At 43.3% G+C, this 16,377-nt stretch overlaps 1 protein-coding gene across 7 annotated transcripts in view; it reads right to left on the bottom strand.

The window, feature by feature from the left end:
- The window catches only part of TRIM2 (tripartite motif containing 2), a 403,084-nt gene that overhangs the window by 33,771 nt on the left and 352,936 nt on the right, over nucleotides 1-16,377 (bottom strand). For all 7 annotated transcript variants that reach the window (XM_085641682.1, XM_085641686.1, XM_085641683.1 and 4 more), the window contains one exon: nucleotides 12,218-12,358. In XM_085641682.1, coding sequence (XP_085497808.1) covers nucleotides 12,218-12,358 — 141 coding nt within the window. The remainder of the gene's footprint in view (nucleotides 1-12,217; nucleotides 12,359-16,377) is intronic.

Below are 16,377 nucleotides of genomic sequence, written 5' to 3'. Positions count from 1 at the left end.
CCTAGATGTCATAGATTGCTGTGCTAGAAGAAGTTCTGTGTTTGAGTTCAGTTACTGGACTATCTGTTTGCTAATGGATGGGATCTTCTCTTCTGGAATAAACATCTTTTAAACTTGCATTCCTGAGTGCTGGATTCATTACCGAGGATGCTTCACAATCCCATTCAGACTGTGCTTGTAAAACTTAAATTTGTCGATGGGAATGTCTTCAGCTAGCACATCCGGGTATATTTAAGGCTTGCACCACTTTATATCAGGATGAGCTATTTAAAAACATTTCAAAGTGATCAAGACAATAAGCAAAACAGCACCCTAGCAAGAAAATATCTCCAGCCCACAGAAACGATATCCTACTTACTAACCGCACCTTAGTTACAGTACAGGACAGCAGAGTGGGCGAGGTGGGAGCTAAGTGCAGGCCAAATACGAAAAAGTGAAAATAAGATGAATTCAGCAGCATCACTGGCGTCACAGCCATCACAAGGCTGGCATTATTTATGCATTTCCACACTCTCCTCATGCCTTTAACATCAAAGTATGGGCTCTCGGCTGCGATCTCCTGAGCTCAGCACCTTTCTTCTACTCTGAGCCATCCTTCCAGTAGGGGGATAGAGAGATAATAAGCGAGGCTCCTGTTAGGCGGAGCAGTGGCACTGCACTGCTTCTTTCTCTCTAGCACTGTGTGCGTGCACAGTCCCAGGGATATGCACGAGGCTGGTGAGTCCTGAAACCATCGTGAGAGTGTTTTCCTCTGTCTGTTACTCTGGCTATGTTCAAAAACATGATAAGTACCCTTCTAACATATTTAACATTTCAATTATTTTTCCACAGCCGCTGAATTAGCAGTGACTTAAATTGTGTGCTCTTGGCTAAAAGACATTACATTCACAAAGCCAATAGCTCTTGCATCGCCGAGACCGGAGGGCTTTTCTAATGCTTATTGTACCCAGTACCTAAATTGAGCCGGTGGTTTCAGGTGCTCAGCGCTGGCACTTAATTGTCAACACAGGAGCTTGTGGTAGTCTGCCACAAGAAGGCGCTGTGTGACATGACCACAAAAACAGTAAATTATTAATTTAATATACATTCAACTGTCTATTACCTACCGCCCGAGCCATTCTTTTAGCTTTGGGTCCTGGAATAGTCTGAATTGTCACACTTGTAGGAATGTGATGGTGAGGAAATTTGATTACGGCTCCATCTTGCGTATTGACACCATTGCGATGTCGCCCTCACTCAGGCACCGACAACCATCGTAGCGTTTCTTTCATACTCTGTACTGTAACATGTTAAACGACCTTTTCCTGTCTCTCTGAGCAAAGTACATTCTGAGACCCGGCTCGAAGCAACTAATTCCCGTGATAACCATCTATTGACCCTTGGTGATCCTTCTCTGCCTCTCCAATTGTTTTACGAATCACCACCTGCAACACGCAAACACGTCCTGTTGTAAATTAATTTAACTTAGGAATGCGCATGCCACCTGGCCTATAGGGTCAGGTAGAGAACACGACCCTAGGGAAGGAATTTCTATTACCTATTATCCTGTATCTTGTACAAAGAATGTTTGCTAGTGGATGATTTGTTCGTTTTTATTGCACATTGAGGGGTTTGTTGCTTTAGGGGATTCAAGCGCTATAAAAGACTGTGAGCCACGGATTGAAGTGGCAGTCTCCTGAGAACCTACCACTGATGTACTTCTAGGACAACTGTACCTAGCTGCAGCTAATAAATTGAAGTTCCTATGCCAACAGAGTGTTCCGTGTCTCTGTACATTTAGAAGGCGAACTCAGAAGATTTCAGGCGTACCCTGCGCCGCCAGGCCTAATTCAGCCTGGTTCTTCAATGGTTAGTAGTTGTGTTGTTACTATCATTGACAGCATGGTGGGGCAATGTGTGGTGCAAGCTACAGTGGCCTCCTGACAAGAGCCCTGGCACTTATTTTTTTGTGTGCAAATTAAGCTGCTGCAGGTGCTGTTTTTAACACTTCATCAGCTTGCCTTCTTGCCCTCCCATCTCCTTCTCACCCCCTGCTACCACACACTATTAATCCCCGCCTCCCCCCCCCCAGCCTCTAACAAACAACTTGGCATCAGCGTGAGGAACTAAACTGTGAGTGACTCGTGAGTTGGTGGAGGTGCACAATGTATGTGTTCAGAGGCCAGGCACAACTATGATGTAATCAGCCAGGGGCTGACCTCTGAAAACAAAAGGGCCTCCCTGCTGCCTCATTCCAATTACCAGCAGCAGCGAGGGTTCCAAATTTCTTTCTGCCTAAGACGCTATTCTGGCAAAGTCAAATTCTGTTCTGGTGCGCCTGTAACAAGGCATGCTTTGCGAAGGTGTCAATAAAAGGAGTGTGGGGGCTGTAAACAGCCTGGATCTACTATCCTTAGTGCACTGTTCATATTTAGCATAGTACCAGGCATCGGTCTTAGATTACACTCGGAATAAACTGTTTTGAGCCAAACAGCTATGGCAATTATCATTTACCACTACAGGTCCGTCGCTTCAGCCAGTTCTTGGTGATAACGCTATCCACCACCCCACGTTGGTACCTCTTTCACCGCACTTTACAGTCCAAGAGGGAACTTTATTAAAGGTAAACCAAGGACGACGCAGCTAGACTGCAACACGCATGGAACGTGAGCAGAGGGAGAGAGCTAATCACAGAGAGCTGCTGCATCCTGTGCCAAGGAAACACAGAGAGGGCACACAGCATAAGACTGAACAATCCGACAAAGTACTACATACTGCACAGTAAACAAGTGCTAACAGAGCCGCTCTCTGCACAGCAGACTCACTGTCAGTGCGATTGTTGTTTGAATGCGGCTTCTCATACAACAGCCTCATGGGGTGGTGGGGGCGCTACAATTGTGTGACTAATGCATTTAGAGTGGTTAGTTTAACCCCTGATGAGTGGTACTTGGCAAGGCTAGCACTAACCTCGGATACATGGATGCAGTATGACTTTGTCCCTCAATGAAAGCCATAACTTGAACTTGACTTTTGGTGGACCTCTTAGACATGAGAAGGCTAAAAAGCCTCCCCCTTCCTTCACTATCTACTCCGCCAGAAGTGAACACTCCTGCTCTCTGCTCCAACTTGCAAAACCTATTGGCGGATGTGAATGCCATAGTGGATTGTTAGACTGCCAAAATAGTCAGATTGCTGACTAGATACCTTTATACAACCACCTCCATCCTTTTTCATGCTATTTCTATAGAATTACGTGCATATTACAGTGTTCTTTCTAACATTTTAAACTATGTTTTAGATCACAAATGTTTCGAGCTCGAAAATAATACTGCTGCATGCGTGCATGCAAAAATCCTGAGTTTTCTGCATTTGTCAAATTCTGAGGCCTTCATTTTGGTGCAGGAATACCGCCTGACGAATATCAATGGCAAGTCCTAAAGAACTTCACCAGTAGGGTATTATCGCCCCATTCTGACTTTACCTGCTTGGAATGAGAAATAAACCTGCAGTTTTGGAGTTTGCACACCCAATTAATTCAGATTTTCCCTGTTGCCAACCAGTTTCCAATTGACAAGTTTTGGCAAGTTTTTCCTGGCGAAATTTGCACAAGGAAACTTTTCAGAGGCACACTAGTTCCACACAACTCGGAAACCCATGATCACACACGTACACTGTCCAAATCATAGTATTTAACTAGGTCTTGGAATTAGTTCATACGAATGTTTCCGATTTGAGAATATTGGAAACACATAGTTATTAGTTTACATACTACCACTGTGCCAATTTGCAGAACGTTTAGTCCATCAAAGAGAAATGCTGCTTAATAAAACTAATAATACATAACGAGTTTCTTGAAACCACAACCTCTACCTACATGTGATTATGCGAAGGGTGAAACAATTATTTGAAAATAGTTGCGCTAATGCCAGGTCTTTTGGGTTCACCCTAAATACCAATCTCACCGTCAAGAAACACATCACCAATTACCAAGAGAGCCTGGTACCAACTCTCTCTACTAAAGCCAGTGCAAACCTTTCCCCCAGAAAGCAACTCCAGAACTGATGTTATCCAATCATGAACTGACTCTATGTTGGCCTTTGACACTCCATTGCCTAGGTTTGGACCATGCAAATATCACATACATACATACATACAAAAACAGTATTAGGAACCACTATTATTATACATATTCATATTTTGAATGCAATCATATTTTAGTAAGTTGTTTTTAGGTTCTTAGAATGAAGGAAGTTAAGGTTTGACATATACTCAATCAATCAGTGGTCTTTCTATCTTCTACAACTCATAGCTGCCAAGTTTTCAGATTGCTCATGTGTGATATTTTCATGTTTCCAGAGTGATTATGTGTGGCATTTTAATCCCATGGGTGTGACATCCGTGTGTCATGAGAAGAACAAAGCAGTTAGTCCATGTAGTGAGACAGATGTCTGAAATTAGCTCTTTCGGTGCAATTTAACGAAGTGCAAAAAGCTTCAAAACAGCTGCAATGGCGCACAGCTGCTACATATCTACACTAATCAAAAGCCACACACCTCTATCTGTGTACTGCAAGTAGGATTGACACCTGGTTGTTTTTGTTACATGCCTGGCTTTTATTTTTAAATCCAATCCAGTGAATATAGAGAATAGTAGTGAAATGCAGTATTTTTCCAGTTTGAGACTTACACCTCAAATTATGCCAATGACTTGCAGTGGCAGACTGTTATGTGAGCTTGTCAGTCAGTCATAAGTCTTTATTTCGATTGTATCAATCATAAAAGACAAAAAGTTACAAACTTTTTTTAAAACAGGTCATATTAAAATTCCATGATTTAAAAAGTGTATAAAAGTCAACGACCAACATTTAGAAGTAAAGGGCCCTCAGTAAATAAAACACATGATAATTAAAAAATAGGAAAATATAAAATAATACATACATATATACACATACATAGACATATATATTTATATAACATATACATACATATATACATGAGAGCAATGGTGGCCATAAGACCACCAAAAATCATATATATAAATACTTTACACACTAAGTAACACACAATTAGACACAGAAATATGTATCGAAGCAAACATAATGCTTCTATGCTAAACCCATGCCCAAACTCTTAATATAATTATTAATATAAAACCTGACTAGTGTTATGGGCCCTCATATTTTTAGTGCGGATAACCCACAATCAGCTCAGAAATCTAGCAACTGCAATTACAATTGAATCCTGAGTATTATTCTTCAAAATCCTTAATGCCTCCATGCTTGATCTAGTGCCCATAATGAGGCAAACAGGTTTGATCCATTGTATCCTAGGATGCTTGTAAGCAAGACATACAAACATGATATGGGCTATTGTTTCAATCTGTGCTGGGCATGTAGAGCATTTATCATCCGACGTTGAGTCCCAGCATTTTTTAAATGCTTTTAACGGGAGGGAACCCACCCTAAATTGATGATACCGCTTCCTATCATGGGGTTTAGTGATCACCTCCCAGTAAGTTTCAAGCTCGGTCTCATGTTTAAGTTCCAAAAAACGCCTAGACATAGTAGACCTTATTGTGGCTGAAAAGCACTTGATCTTAACCATATTCCAGTATGATGCTTTATATACTTTTTTAGGTGGAAATGGGTTATGGGCAGGATCCTTCCACAAGCTACTCATCCCCATATCAATCAGGATGGATTTTATGTTGTATAGCCATGTAATTCTACGTGAACAGTCTGCCCCCCTTACTTCGTGCAGTGCATTAGCATACAAGGACAACTCAGGGGTAGTCCAAAGCCTTCGCCAGAAAGCAACCAGCCGAAATCGCGCCATGTCCTCTATTGCTTGGCAACCCAAATCCAGATATAAGGGCAATAATGGCGTTGATTGCGGAAGGCCTATTACAGATCTCATAAATTTGTTTTGTGCAACCGTAAGGGATGACAAATCCTCATAGCTCAGCACCATACAATACCGAGGAGCTGATTTTTGAATTATAAATCTTTAGGGCAGGGGCAATGGGCTTTGTCTGTGATAATCTCTGTTCTTTGATAAGGACACCTGCTAATTGGGCGTGTTTAAGGGCCAACATATCTACCTGAGGCTTCCAATTTAATCTCCGGCCTAAAGTATTCCCCAGGTATGTGAAAACTTCTGCCTGCTCAAGGAGGACATTATTTATAAAAACTCTCCCTTTAATTACTTTATGTTTGTGGAGTACCATAAACTTGTTTTTTTCCACATTAAACTCTAGCTAGTTGTCATGGCAAAATACCATAGGGATAGAGCGGACTGTAGCCCTATTTGAGTTTTTGACAATATCATAGTATCGTCCGCAAACATGAGCAGGGGTATCTTCATACCAGCCAGTGTAGGGGCATCCGTGTGATAAGTAGAAAAATACTGAAATGCCCTGTTAATAAATAAAGAAAACAGGGTGGGGGCAGCACGCACCCTTGTCTTACCTCCTTTAAAACCGGGAACCTGTCCGTAACATTCCCCTGCGAACCTGTGCATAATTACAACTGTGTAACTTGACTAAGATAGCCAATAATTCCGATGGCATTCCCTTGTCCACAAATGCACTCCACATTTTGGTTCGAGGGACCAAATCAAAAGCAGATTTAAGATCTATGAACGCTGCATAGATTGTACCCCCTCCAATAATAACAACCCTCCAATAGATTAGCATAAATCTAAAAACTTGATCTATGGTACTGGTGTGTGAGCAGAACCCCGCTTGTAATGGGGACAAGATGCTCATATCGTCAATCCAAGACTTGATTCTGCCCAACACCAGTCTAGCAATAATTTTTTGAATGGAATCAATGAGGCTTATCGGCCTGTAGTTGCCTGGTAGGGAACGGTCACCCTTTTTAAATATCGGAAGGATTTCTGCACCTACCCAAGTATTTGGGAGTGGTGCACCGGTTGCTATTGCATTTGCAAGCACTTGGATATATGTAACCCATGAATCCTTGTCATGCAAAAACAGGTCTGCCGGTATGCAATCTGGTCCAGGGGCCCTACCTCTCGGGATTAACTTAAGAACAGAAGCAACCTCTAAACTAGTAAAATGCAAAGGGGTGGTTGGGGTGGGCAATTGAAGAGTGACGTTGCTACCAATGGAGGCAGTAAACTGGGCCTCGAAATTCGAGACCCACAACTCAGGGGTTACATAATTGACTGGTATTTGGTTTGATAGACCACTACCCCATTTAACGAGCTGCCAAAATTTGATCATATTTTTCTCATTGCTAGCTGAAAGCAGATCTTGCCAGTGTTGCACATCCCAATCCTTCTTAGCCTGAAGTTGGGCTTTCTTATACCCAGCTCTCGCCTTTTTAATGCTTACCATATCTCTAGATCTAATTGCTCTCGATAGTAGCTTATACGCCTCTCTGCACGATTTATTGTACCAAGAGGCTGGACTATGGCATATTTTTTTCCTTGGTATACTACTTTTAATAAAGAATTTTTTAAGGTTCGTAAACAAATCATTATGTACCTGAGGAATCATTGCATTAATATCTTCCTGGGAGTCACAGAATTGGAGGGTCGCTATCGAATAGGCGACCAATAACTTCATCTGGTCAAGATCCCCATTATTATCTATAACCTTGGCCCATCTAACTCTCCTAGTATCATTAGTGAGCACAACACCAACTGCAGACAACTCAGTGGGCTGGTGTCTGGGGTTACATAAGCCTTGCACATGAAGAGGTAGCACCAGGGTTGTGGTCACTTTCATTCCGTTCCTGTACTTCCATATCCACTACGACTGACCAAAATTCTAGGTTAATAAAAATATAGTCTATCCGACTACTTCTTAACCCATTGTCAAAGGTGTGGGAACCCTTTTTGTCTGAATGAGTCCTCCCATTGGCTGCCCTCACACCCCGTTCCAAACACATCCCTTTAAGCTGCAAGACCGCCTCAGTCCATTTATTAATTGGGCACAAATCTAATTGCGGAATGTTCCACTGTGCATCCTCCTCAGCACTAAGGTTGCCGTCCTCATGATCCAGTGGTTCAAAAGAACAATTAAAATCTCCTCCTATTATCAAATTACTACGGCCCCTATTGTTACCAATTAAGCTGTCGAGGATAGTAACTGTATTCGATTCTCTTGCACCTGGCATTCCCCTTGCATATACATTAATAATCACTATGTCTGGCTCTGATGCCAGCCGAAGCCGGATAACCATAATATCTGGACAGTCAATAAAAATTTCCTCAGCCTTGATACCTGCATGCTGTCGGATCCAACATGTAAGTCCACCCATGGTTCTACCTTTCTGTCCCCTTAAAGCTCCCTTTGAAAAATTAAAAAACCCCGGCTGGTATATTGGATCCAGGGACCATTTTTCCGGGAATAGCCAAACGTCGTATTTTTCAATGAAATTTACCCACTCTTGTGAGGGGGTTTTTGTGGATAAACCCGCTATATTCCAGGAGACTATGTATAGGTTGAATTTTAAATTCTACGGGGCTTTGACGTTAGAAACTACTGCTACAGGGGGAACCATAACATTACCCAGGCCTTCCAGACCGGATTCTATGGTGTGTGGGGATGGTCCTACCAGCTGAACTATAGTAGGACCCCCCTCACTATCAGCTGCCAAACTCATTTTCAACCCAATCTGTAGATCGTCCCTCAGATGACTATTACCACATTCAAACCTGACCCCTAACTCCACGTCAGCCCCAGATTGGAAAAGCTCTACACGTTTATATAAATCTAAATCAGACACCCTACTTCCCATACGAACATGAACATCATTCATGGCAGAGTGACTAGATCTACTAAGTCAATCAATATCCTCCAAAGAAGCAAGTATTTCAAAACGGTTGCCCGTGTGAACAGGTTTACCAGATTGCCCAAGGAAAGGAGATGGTCCCTTTCTGACCCTGTGCCATGGATCCCAAATTGGCTGGTAGAAATACCCCAAAGGAAGGATATTGATATCATGCTCTAATTTAGGACCACGCAGTCACCACCTAGAGACTTATGAGTTTTCCCGATCCAAGATACTCACCGAGCCATTTTGAATTCTGTAAAAAGGTGATCATTTAGGCCAACCCTGGTACTTAAATAATGCAGGGCCTTATTCCTTAGTGTTGACCAGTGCTCCATGGTGTTGGAAGATATCACTGGAGCATTGGCCAGAACAACTGTATATGGGTAAGATTCGGGGGGAGGTGAAGTGGCATTCGTACACTCAGGGCATTACCAGTAAATAATTGTGAGGGTCTGATCACTAGATTTACTTATCCCCTCAGGCATCGCTGCAGACTGAGACATACCACCCTGGAGTGGATTAATCGTTCGAATAGACTCATCAGCTGACCCTATTATACTTCTGGAACTGTTTGGTTTAGTAGTGGGAACCTTATCACTTCCCCTTGCCATATGCGTGTGCGTGTTCGACCCACCTTTTGGCAGTGCACCAAAATTATTACTGGAAGCGCTAAAAATTCCCTGCTCTATTTTCGTGAGTCTTTCGTCTATCAATGTCAGTTTAAGAAAAAGGGGGTCCAGCAGACTAGTGAGTTTTGCTTCAAGCCGTGATCATAGCTCATCCTCAATTAGCCGTTGAGGATGGTCAGTAGTACCCAGAGTGGGAGCAGGACATAAGTTGGTTTGCACATTAATTGGCGAGTTGATGGTTACCTGACTACCAACATTCCCTGTAACAAATGTAAATAAATGTGTTTGTACTTATATAGCGCACAGCTACCCCATTCCGGGGTTTCCCGGCGCTGTACTCATACCGCTAGGGAACCCTTCCTGGCTTTTCCCTGTGAAATGTCCACTCCTGGGCATCCCCAGGGTGAAGCCAAGCATCCCAGCGCTGTTGGGGCCGTTGTGGAGATTAAGCAAGCTATTGCCCAGAGTTGCAGCGTGGGACCCATGATTAGAATAGGCACCGAGGCGAGAAATCGGGTCCGAGGAATTATGAGCCCAAGACCCGCCGAGGCGGGAATTGAACCCTGGTCCCGGGCCAGACCTCTGCATCAGGGTCTGCCGCTCTAACCATTGAGCCACACTTCTCCACAACACTCTTGCATTTAACTAGTCCAGGGGCCTGAGTGATAAGTTTGGAGGGACCTCGTGCCTTTCTTTTTTTTAACGGTGGTTTGCTGATATTAATCTGATTGGGCTTCTTCCCTCTTGTAATTTTTCTGGGTCGAAGACCACTCTCCGGACTAAGGGGTACAGATAGCCCTGGTAATTCGACAAGAGAATCAACATGTGCAAGGGGAGAGTTACCAAGCTGACTATGAAGACTATAATGGGAATTTGACTCATCGGAATGATCAAGCAAGGGATGGATCGTGGCCTCTATACTAGTAAGGGGGAGCTGGGGCTCTAATGATAACCTTCGTTCAGTAAGTTGAATCTCATGTTGTAATACTGTTTCTGCCCTACTAAGAAAGGCATAGAGTGTGCCTGCAACGCCCAGACATGCTCCAAGCCTACGCTTACTCATGCTACACGGCCCGAACTATAACGATACCAAAATGACAAGGATTACAACTAATTATCCATAAATATAAATAATATAAATGATAGTGAAAAATATAATGAAATGTAGGCCTAATCCTGTCGCCTTTGATTTCAACTCTATCAGGTTTGCGTGTTGCTAAACCACAACAACCTGCCTCTCTCTGCGCTACTAGTAGAGAGAGAGATACATAACACAGCAAGAGAAGGTAGAAAGCGGTGAGTATCCTCCTAGGCCCACAAAAGGCATTAATGTCCTACGGCAGCCGGAAAAACAGCCTATAGCAATACGCCTCAGTGTAAGGCTGTGAGTACTGGTACCAGTTAGTAGTAACCTTACGTTCAATCGTCCTATCGTATGCCGTAAGTGCCACGGCCCAGCCCAGCCTCTCACAGCTTCAGACGGCCCGTCTTGGCCCAGTGTTCCCCACGTGGGGTTACACGTAGGGATTGTACCAGGATTGTACCGCTCCTGCTGCCCGTGGCTCCGCCTCACTCCCAGGACCAGTACGAAAGATCACTGCCACAATGTTGCAAGAGGCAATGCAGTGTCTTGAAAGTTTTTAATTCAATTGCCTGCAGTTTTTGTTTGAAGATAAAGACGCATAGGCCTGTCCCAAATGGAATTAAAAAATCTTGTTGGGAAAGCTGGAAAATGTAAAATGTAAAATGTCTTTCTGTCTTTGGAAGATGTATGGACTACAGGTGGGGGCTAAAAAAAAAAAAACAGTCGCTAACTGCACAATCTACTAACGGTGTCGTCTGCAACTCTGTAGCAATCCCGCCATCCAGGCTCAGCTTGGCCCCTCAGCTTGGCCCCCTCCACAGCGCATCCGTCAGTGGCAATGAGCAGGCAGAGCGATTTCCCAATCGCGGTTCGCGGCAGGGCCTCTCGATGTCTCCTCGACCCCCCGCTGCTCCGCCGCTCCACCGCCCCCTCTGCCTCCGCTGCCAACAAACAACAAGCAGGGAGAGCGTCCTCTCGGCTGCGGCTCGCCGCTTTTCGAAGACCTCTGGTCCCCCGCTGCTCCGCTCCGCCGCCGCCTCTACCTCCTCTACCTCCGCCTCCACTGCCTCTGCTGCTCACGTGCCCCTCTACTGCTCACGTGCACTGAGTAGCACCTAAACTTAGTCCTTTTATCCCCTCTTTTCTGCCATAATCGTGACATCTCTCCATACACCCAGCAGAGCTGTTTGATTTTGCGTTCTCCAAGCATTGAAAAGGGAAGCTGAAGCTGTCTGAACTGTGACCAAGGGCCAGTTCCTATAACGCCTAGGGATCCAATCACAGCACAGAAGGAGACAAGGTGGCTTGCCTCAACAAGCTACACAGACTGTGCTGTCCTCATTGCAACCTTACCTCACTTCGACCTGCCTCTTACGGCCATAGTGTGGGCCACCTGCAGACTGACAGCAGCAGATCAGAGCTAGTGCTGGGAGCGTCTGGAGCATATGGAAAGTAGAGATGCAGACAGAGTAAGAGGAGATAGCTAACACGTGAATTATGCATTTCAGTGTGGTAGTGCAGGATCAGGCACTGAAATGTGTAAGTCTAACACTCGATGCTTGGCACTTGGCAGGGCTGAGAACTGCCCGTGGGAGTGTCTAAAAGTGATTAAGGAGTTGTATGAACTGAAGACTTACAAAAAAGAACGGGAGTGCAACCAACAACTCATTTCACAAAGGATCTCAACAAAACCAACCAATATTAATTGTGAATTACTGTTACCTGAATTCGACTATTTCCCCAGTCGGCAACTATAATGTTTCCATTGGTGTCAACGGCTACTCCCGTTGGCGCATTGAACTGCCCATTTCCTTCTCCATTGGAGCCAAACTTCAGCAGGAACTCTCCTTCTGGATTAAAGACCTGAATTAACATAAAATAGTCAAGTGTTACGGCACAGCAGTTCAGAAGAGTATATCTTGTCCTGAGCAGTTCAGGTATGCCTTTGCAACAAAGATAATATTTTGAGAGACAGGGTTTGTCACTGACTGCTTGTGGTGCATTAGCAGCTCCTGATGGGGTTGTAGTCAAAGTTGGGAACCAAAAAGACTTTATAGTTTCACTTTCTTCAATAGTTGATACTTGACTTGCCCAGCTGCTAGATCGGGAGAGGTTGGGGTTTAAGGATAAGGTAGGGCAGTAAAACATAACTGATAATATGGAGAGCCTCTCCTCTGTTTGCCTGTGAAATGGGGAAGCAGGCACCACAAAAGAGGGTCAGATATAACAGAATGGTCAGGTAATTGTGGGGAGGCGAGAGTGATTATTAAATTAAGAAAATAGTTCGATCAATCAATCAAACTAAGTTTAATATACAAAATTAATATTCATAGAACTTTTAGACACAACTTAAATATTCATTAATTTAATTCATCATGGTAGTCAAAAAATATCACACATTAAAGCAATTTCACAATCTTCTCGAATACCATATTTCATTAAAATAGATAGAATATATAAAGACCTCAGTATCTGAATTCGGGACAACTAAACAATCAACAGAACAGTTTATCTGGCCTTCTATGTATTCAATTACAGTCTCTTGGATATAGGAAAAGCTCATTATCTTGATTACAATTCTGTAAGAGACTTTACAAAATCTGACTCATGAAAAGTACCCCCATTGCTTCTGGTTGTTGGGGAAGGCTTCCTTAACCCAAATTTATCATAGCAACTTCATTATGAGCTGTTATTGGTAACCTAAGGGCCATTTTCCAGCAAAACGCCTTCAAATGCATTACAGTTCACAGTATGATATAAAATTAATGTTGCAATGCAATATAAAATCAAGGGGGGTATTTTTTGATGTCAATAGGCCTTCAGCAGAGGCTGTAAAGTATAGCCTCCATACTGGTGATTAAAGCAATACAATCCATTCATAATCCAAAGCTCACACTTTGCTTGTGGCTCGCCAATGATATTTCCATCAGAAGCTCTTGGTAAAAACAATGCTTACATTCTTATACTAATTTACAGAATCTAGTTTGGCAGGGTCTAAGTGCGAAGAATATGAGAACCAATTCCTGCCGAAGGCTAAAACCCACAATTTCTGAGATGATTTAAATGCAGTAACTACTGAGTTCATCTAATTGTCTCTGCAGACCAATGAGTAATTAATCCACAGCCACTAGGTTATCCGCATAAAATAATAAAATAGGATGAATAGAATCTTTGGTACATATGGAGTACTGCAGGGTTCTTTCTTGTTGCCATACCTTTTCAATATGTACATAGCACTGCTGACTAAATCTTTGGCAAACCATAGGCCTCAAAATGTATATGTATAAGGAACGCTCCCAGATTGTTAGGACTGTCTAACAACCCTGTCTAACAATCATGAGACTTTCTAGCATATTACTACCTTTATCTGGGGCTTCGCCCGCTTAACGCTGAACGCAGAAAAGACAGAGACCCTAGTTGTCAATGGAAATCCCAATTTATGGCAGCCCACTTTTTTGCATTCCCAATTAGGCCTATTTCTTGAAATATCCCCTGTAGTCAATAACTTAGGTGTTAAACTTGATGGATCTCTTACAGTTAAAAAATGATCTCTAAGGTTGCTTCAATAAACTGCGCATTTTGCAGAAAATGTTCCATTTTTAACTGAAGCAGAAAAAAGCTACATGTGACGGCCATTGTCATGTCAGGACTGAACTATGCTAATGGGCTGTTCCTTACTTAGCTCAGCACTTGGTCAGAAAGCTGCAAGTAGTGCAGAATGTGGCAGCATGACTCGTTCTGGCCGTGCCTAGGCTTTACCGTGTTCTTTGACGGCTCACTTCCACTGGCTGGCTGTAACAGAGCACACACAAATAAAGGTTCCGTGTCTCATTTCTAAAGACCTTAATAGTTGGGCACCAAACGTTTTGGCAAAAAGGCTTGCAAACTGTTGCCCAATTGTACTTTCTGAATATCAGTCAAAAATCGGTTGACAATCCCCAGCCGAGGATTTAGAAATCCATGGGGAGGATGTGGGGGTGGCAGAAGTTTTTCCTTTTACATCCCTACACTTTGGAATTCTTTGCCTGATATTTTTTAAGGGCAGAGACAAGATTACATGTGTTTCAGGATACCGTTAAAATCCTGGCTCTTCAAGCAGGCATATCAGGAGTAGTGCTGTCCGTGCTCTCCTTCTCATAGAGCGCCATGAAAGCCTTGGGTGTGCGTGTGCTTTAACATAACAATTTTAGTGGAAAAGCTTTAATATGCTGTAAACAAATGTTTTTCCAAGAATAGTGCAAATAAATTCGAAGATAGAACGCAGCCTTGATTTCAACAATTTGCATGTTTGTAAATAATTCTACTAAAGACCCTTACTGGTCGCTTAGCCATAAAACATTACTAGGGCTAAGCTTTGTATTCCTGGGGCCAGCATCAACTGCTCGGTTTGTCCTAATTGGTACTGTAGCTCGAAATATAATAAGCAGAGGCCTTAGCAGCTTCCTCTTGCACCTAATCTGAAGATGCCTCGGTTCAGTCTATGCCCTCTTCCACAGGCACCATCTCCACATCTGTGTGTTATGTACTGCACCTCTGCCTTCCCTTAGGGGCGTGGCTCTTCCTGCTTCAAGAGGCACTGACTGCATTAGTGCTATGACTGGCAGCAGCCTTTGCATGCTTTACTAGTGCCCTTACCCACTGGAACCGGTCCCAACAGTGACACTGTGCAGCCTGTATCCACCCATGCTTGTTCTAAAGGCTTCTTGCACACACTAATTTTTGCTGGCCTCAATCTCTCCTCTAGAGAGTCATTAATGAGAGAGGAACCAGGGAAGGACTTTATATTTCAACTTGAAAGCCGGTCAACAGACGTGATGCCCCCTGGCCATTGATGCCTCTATGTATATATAACATGATCGATGGGCATTATTATTGTTACATCTACGTCTATTTCATCATTGCAATGTTCAATTATTGAGAGGGTCCCCCGCAATCAGTGAACAATGGAACCATGAAGAATAGACTCAGAGTGATGGAATTACTGTAAGTAATTAGAAAAGATCCACAGCCGGTGCAGTGCTACCAAGGCAAGAGGTATCTCAATTAAAGCTGTCTTTTACTACCAAAGTCAGGACTGAGGGAGCCAACTTCCATTAGAGTCTCTGGCACTCTTGTTACACCACTATTGAGATCTGTAAAACGTGTGTACCCACTGAAAGCTTTCTGCTCAGCAGAAATGTATTTCTCTTTCCCCGTGATTGCTCATGTCTGGATGCGCCAAGTCGTTGTTTCATAGCTTTCTTAAGAAATTCTCAAGCCATATATTTCAGACAGGGGTACAATGGAAATAAACAGGGACATAATTCCTTACAATTAAAAATCTGCTCACTTTTAGAGAATGTGTCAGATCACATAAACTGACTGGAACTTGTCAATCCTTGTAAGCCTGGCCTCCCACCCGTGGCACCTGTTTTAGAAAATGGTAAAATAAAAGATGTGCCACGGACATTACCGTAGCACGTGGAAGGAGAGAGGCTGTGTAAGCATGGGATACTTGTTCCGAAGTAGCAGATTCACTTTGGTTGTAGAAGCCCAACCCTATGTCCCAGATACAAACCAGTAGGATGCGAAGGAATGTGGGCAAATCAATAAAGCCTTCATCAACACAAGAATGAAACTGACACAGTTCAGCTTTCTCCATGGCACACGCACAGAAATCCCATACACTATGCATACAATAAACCAAAGTCGCATAGGCAGCTGGCCCAAATGTGACCTCCCCCTTGTCAGATTTATAATAAGATATAGGACTGTCCTAAGAATTCTGATCACCGGCGCAGGTTGGGAGCAGACTGGCAATACATACCATCCTTCGTTTCTCCAAGACCATGAAAGCCTGTTTGCCGGCATCTTCCGACTACCCACTAAACATATATAATGAG

Source organism: Triturus cristatus, chromosome 2_2, assembly GCF_964204655.1.
Source record: "Triturus cristatus chromosome 2_2, aTriCri1.1, whole genome shotgun sequence".
NCBI classification, from domain to species: domain Eukaryota; kingdom Metazoa; phylum Chordata; class Amphibia; order Caudata; family Salamandridae; genus Triturus; species Triturus cristatus.
Note: the sequence above shows the minus strand (reverse complement) of the source record. Positions and strands in the feature narration are given on the sequence as shown.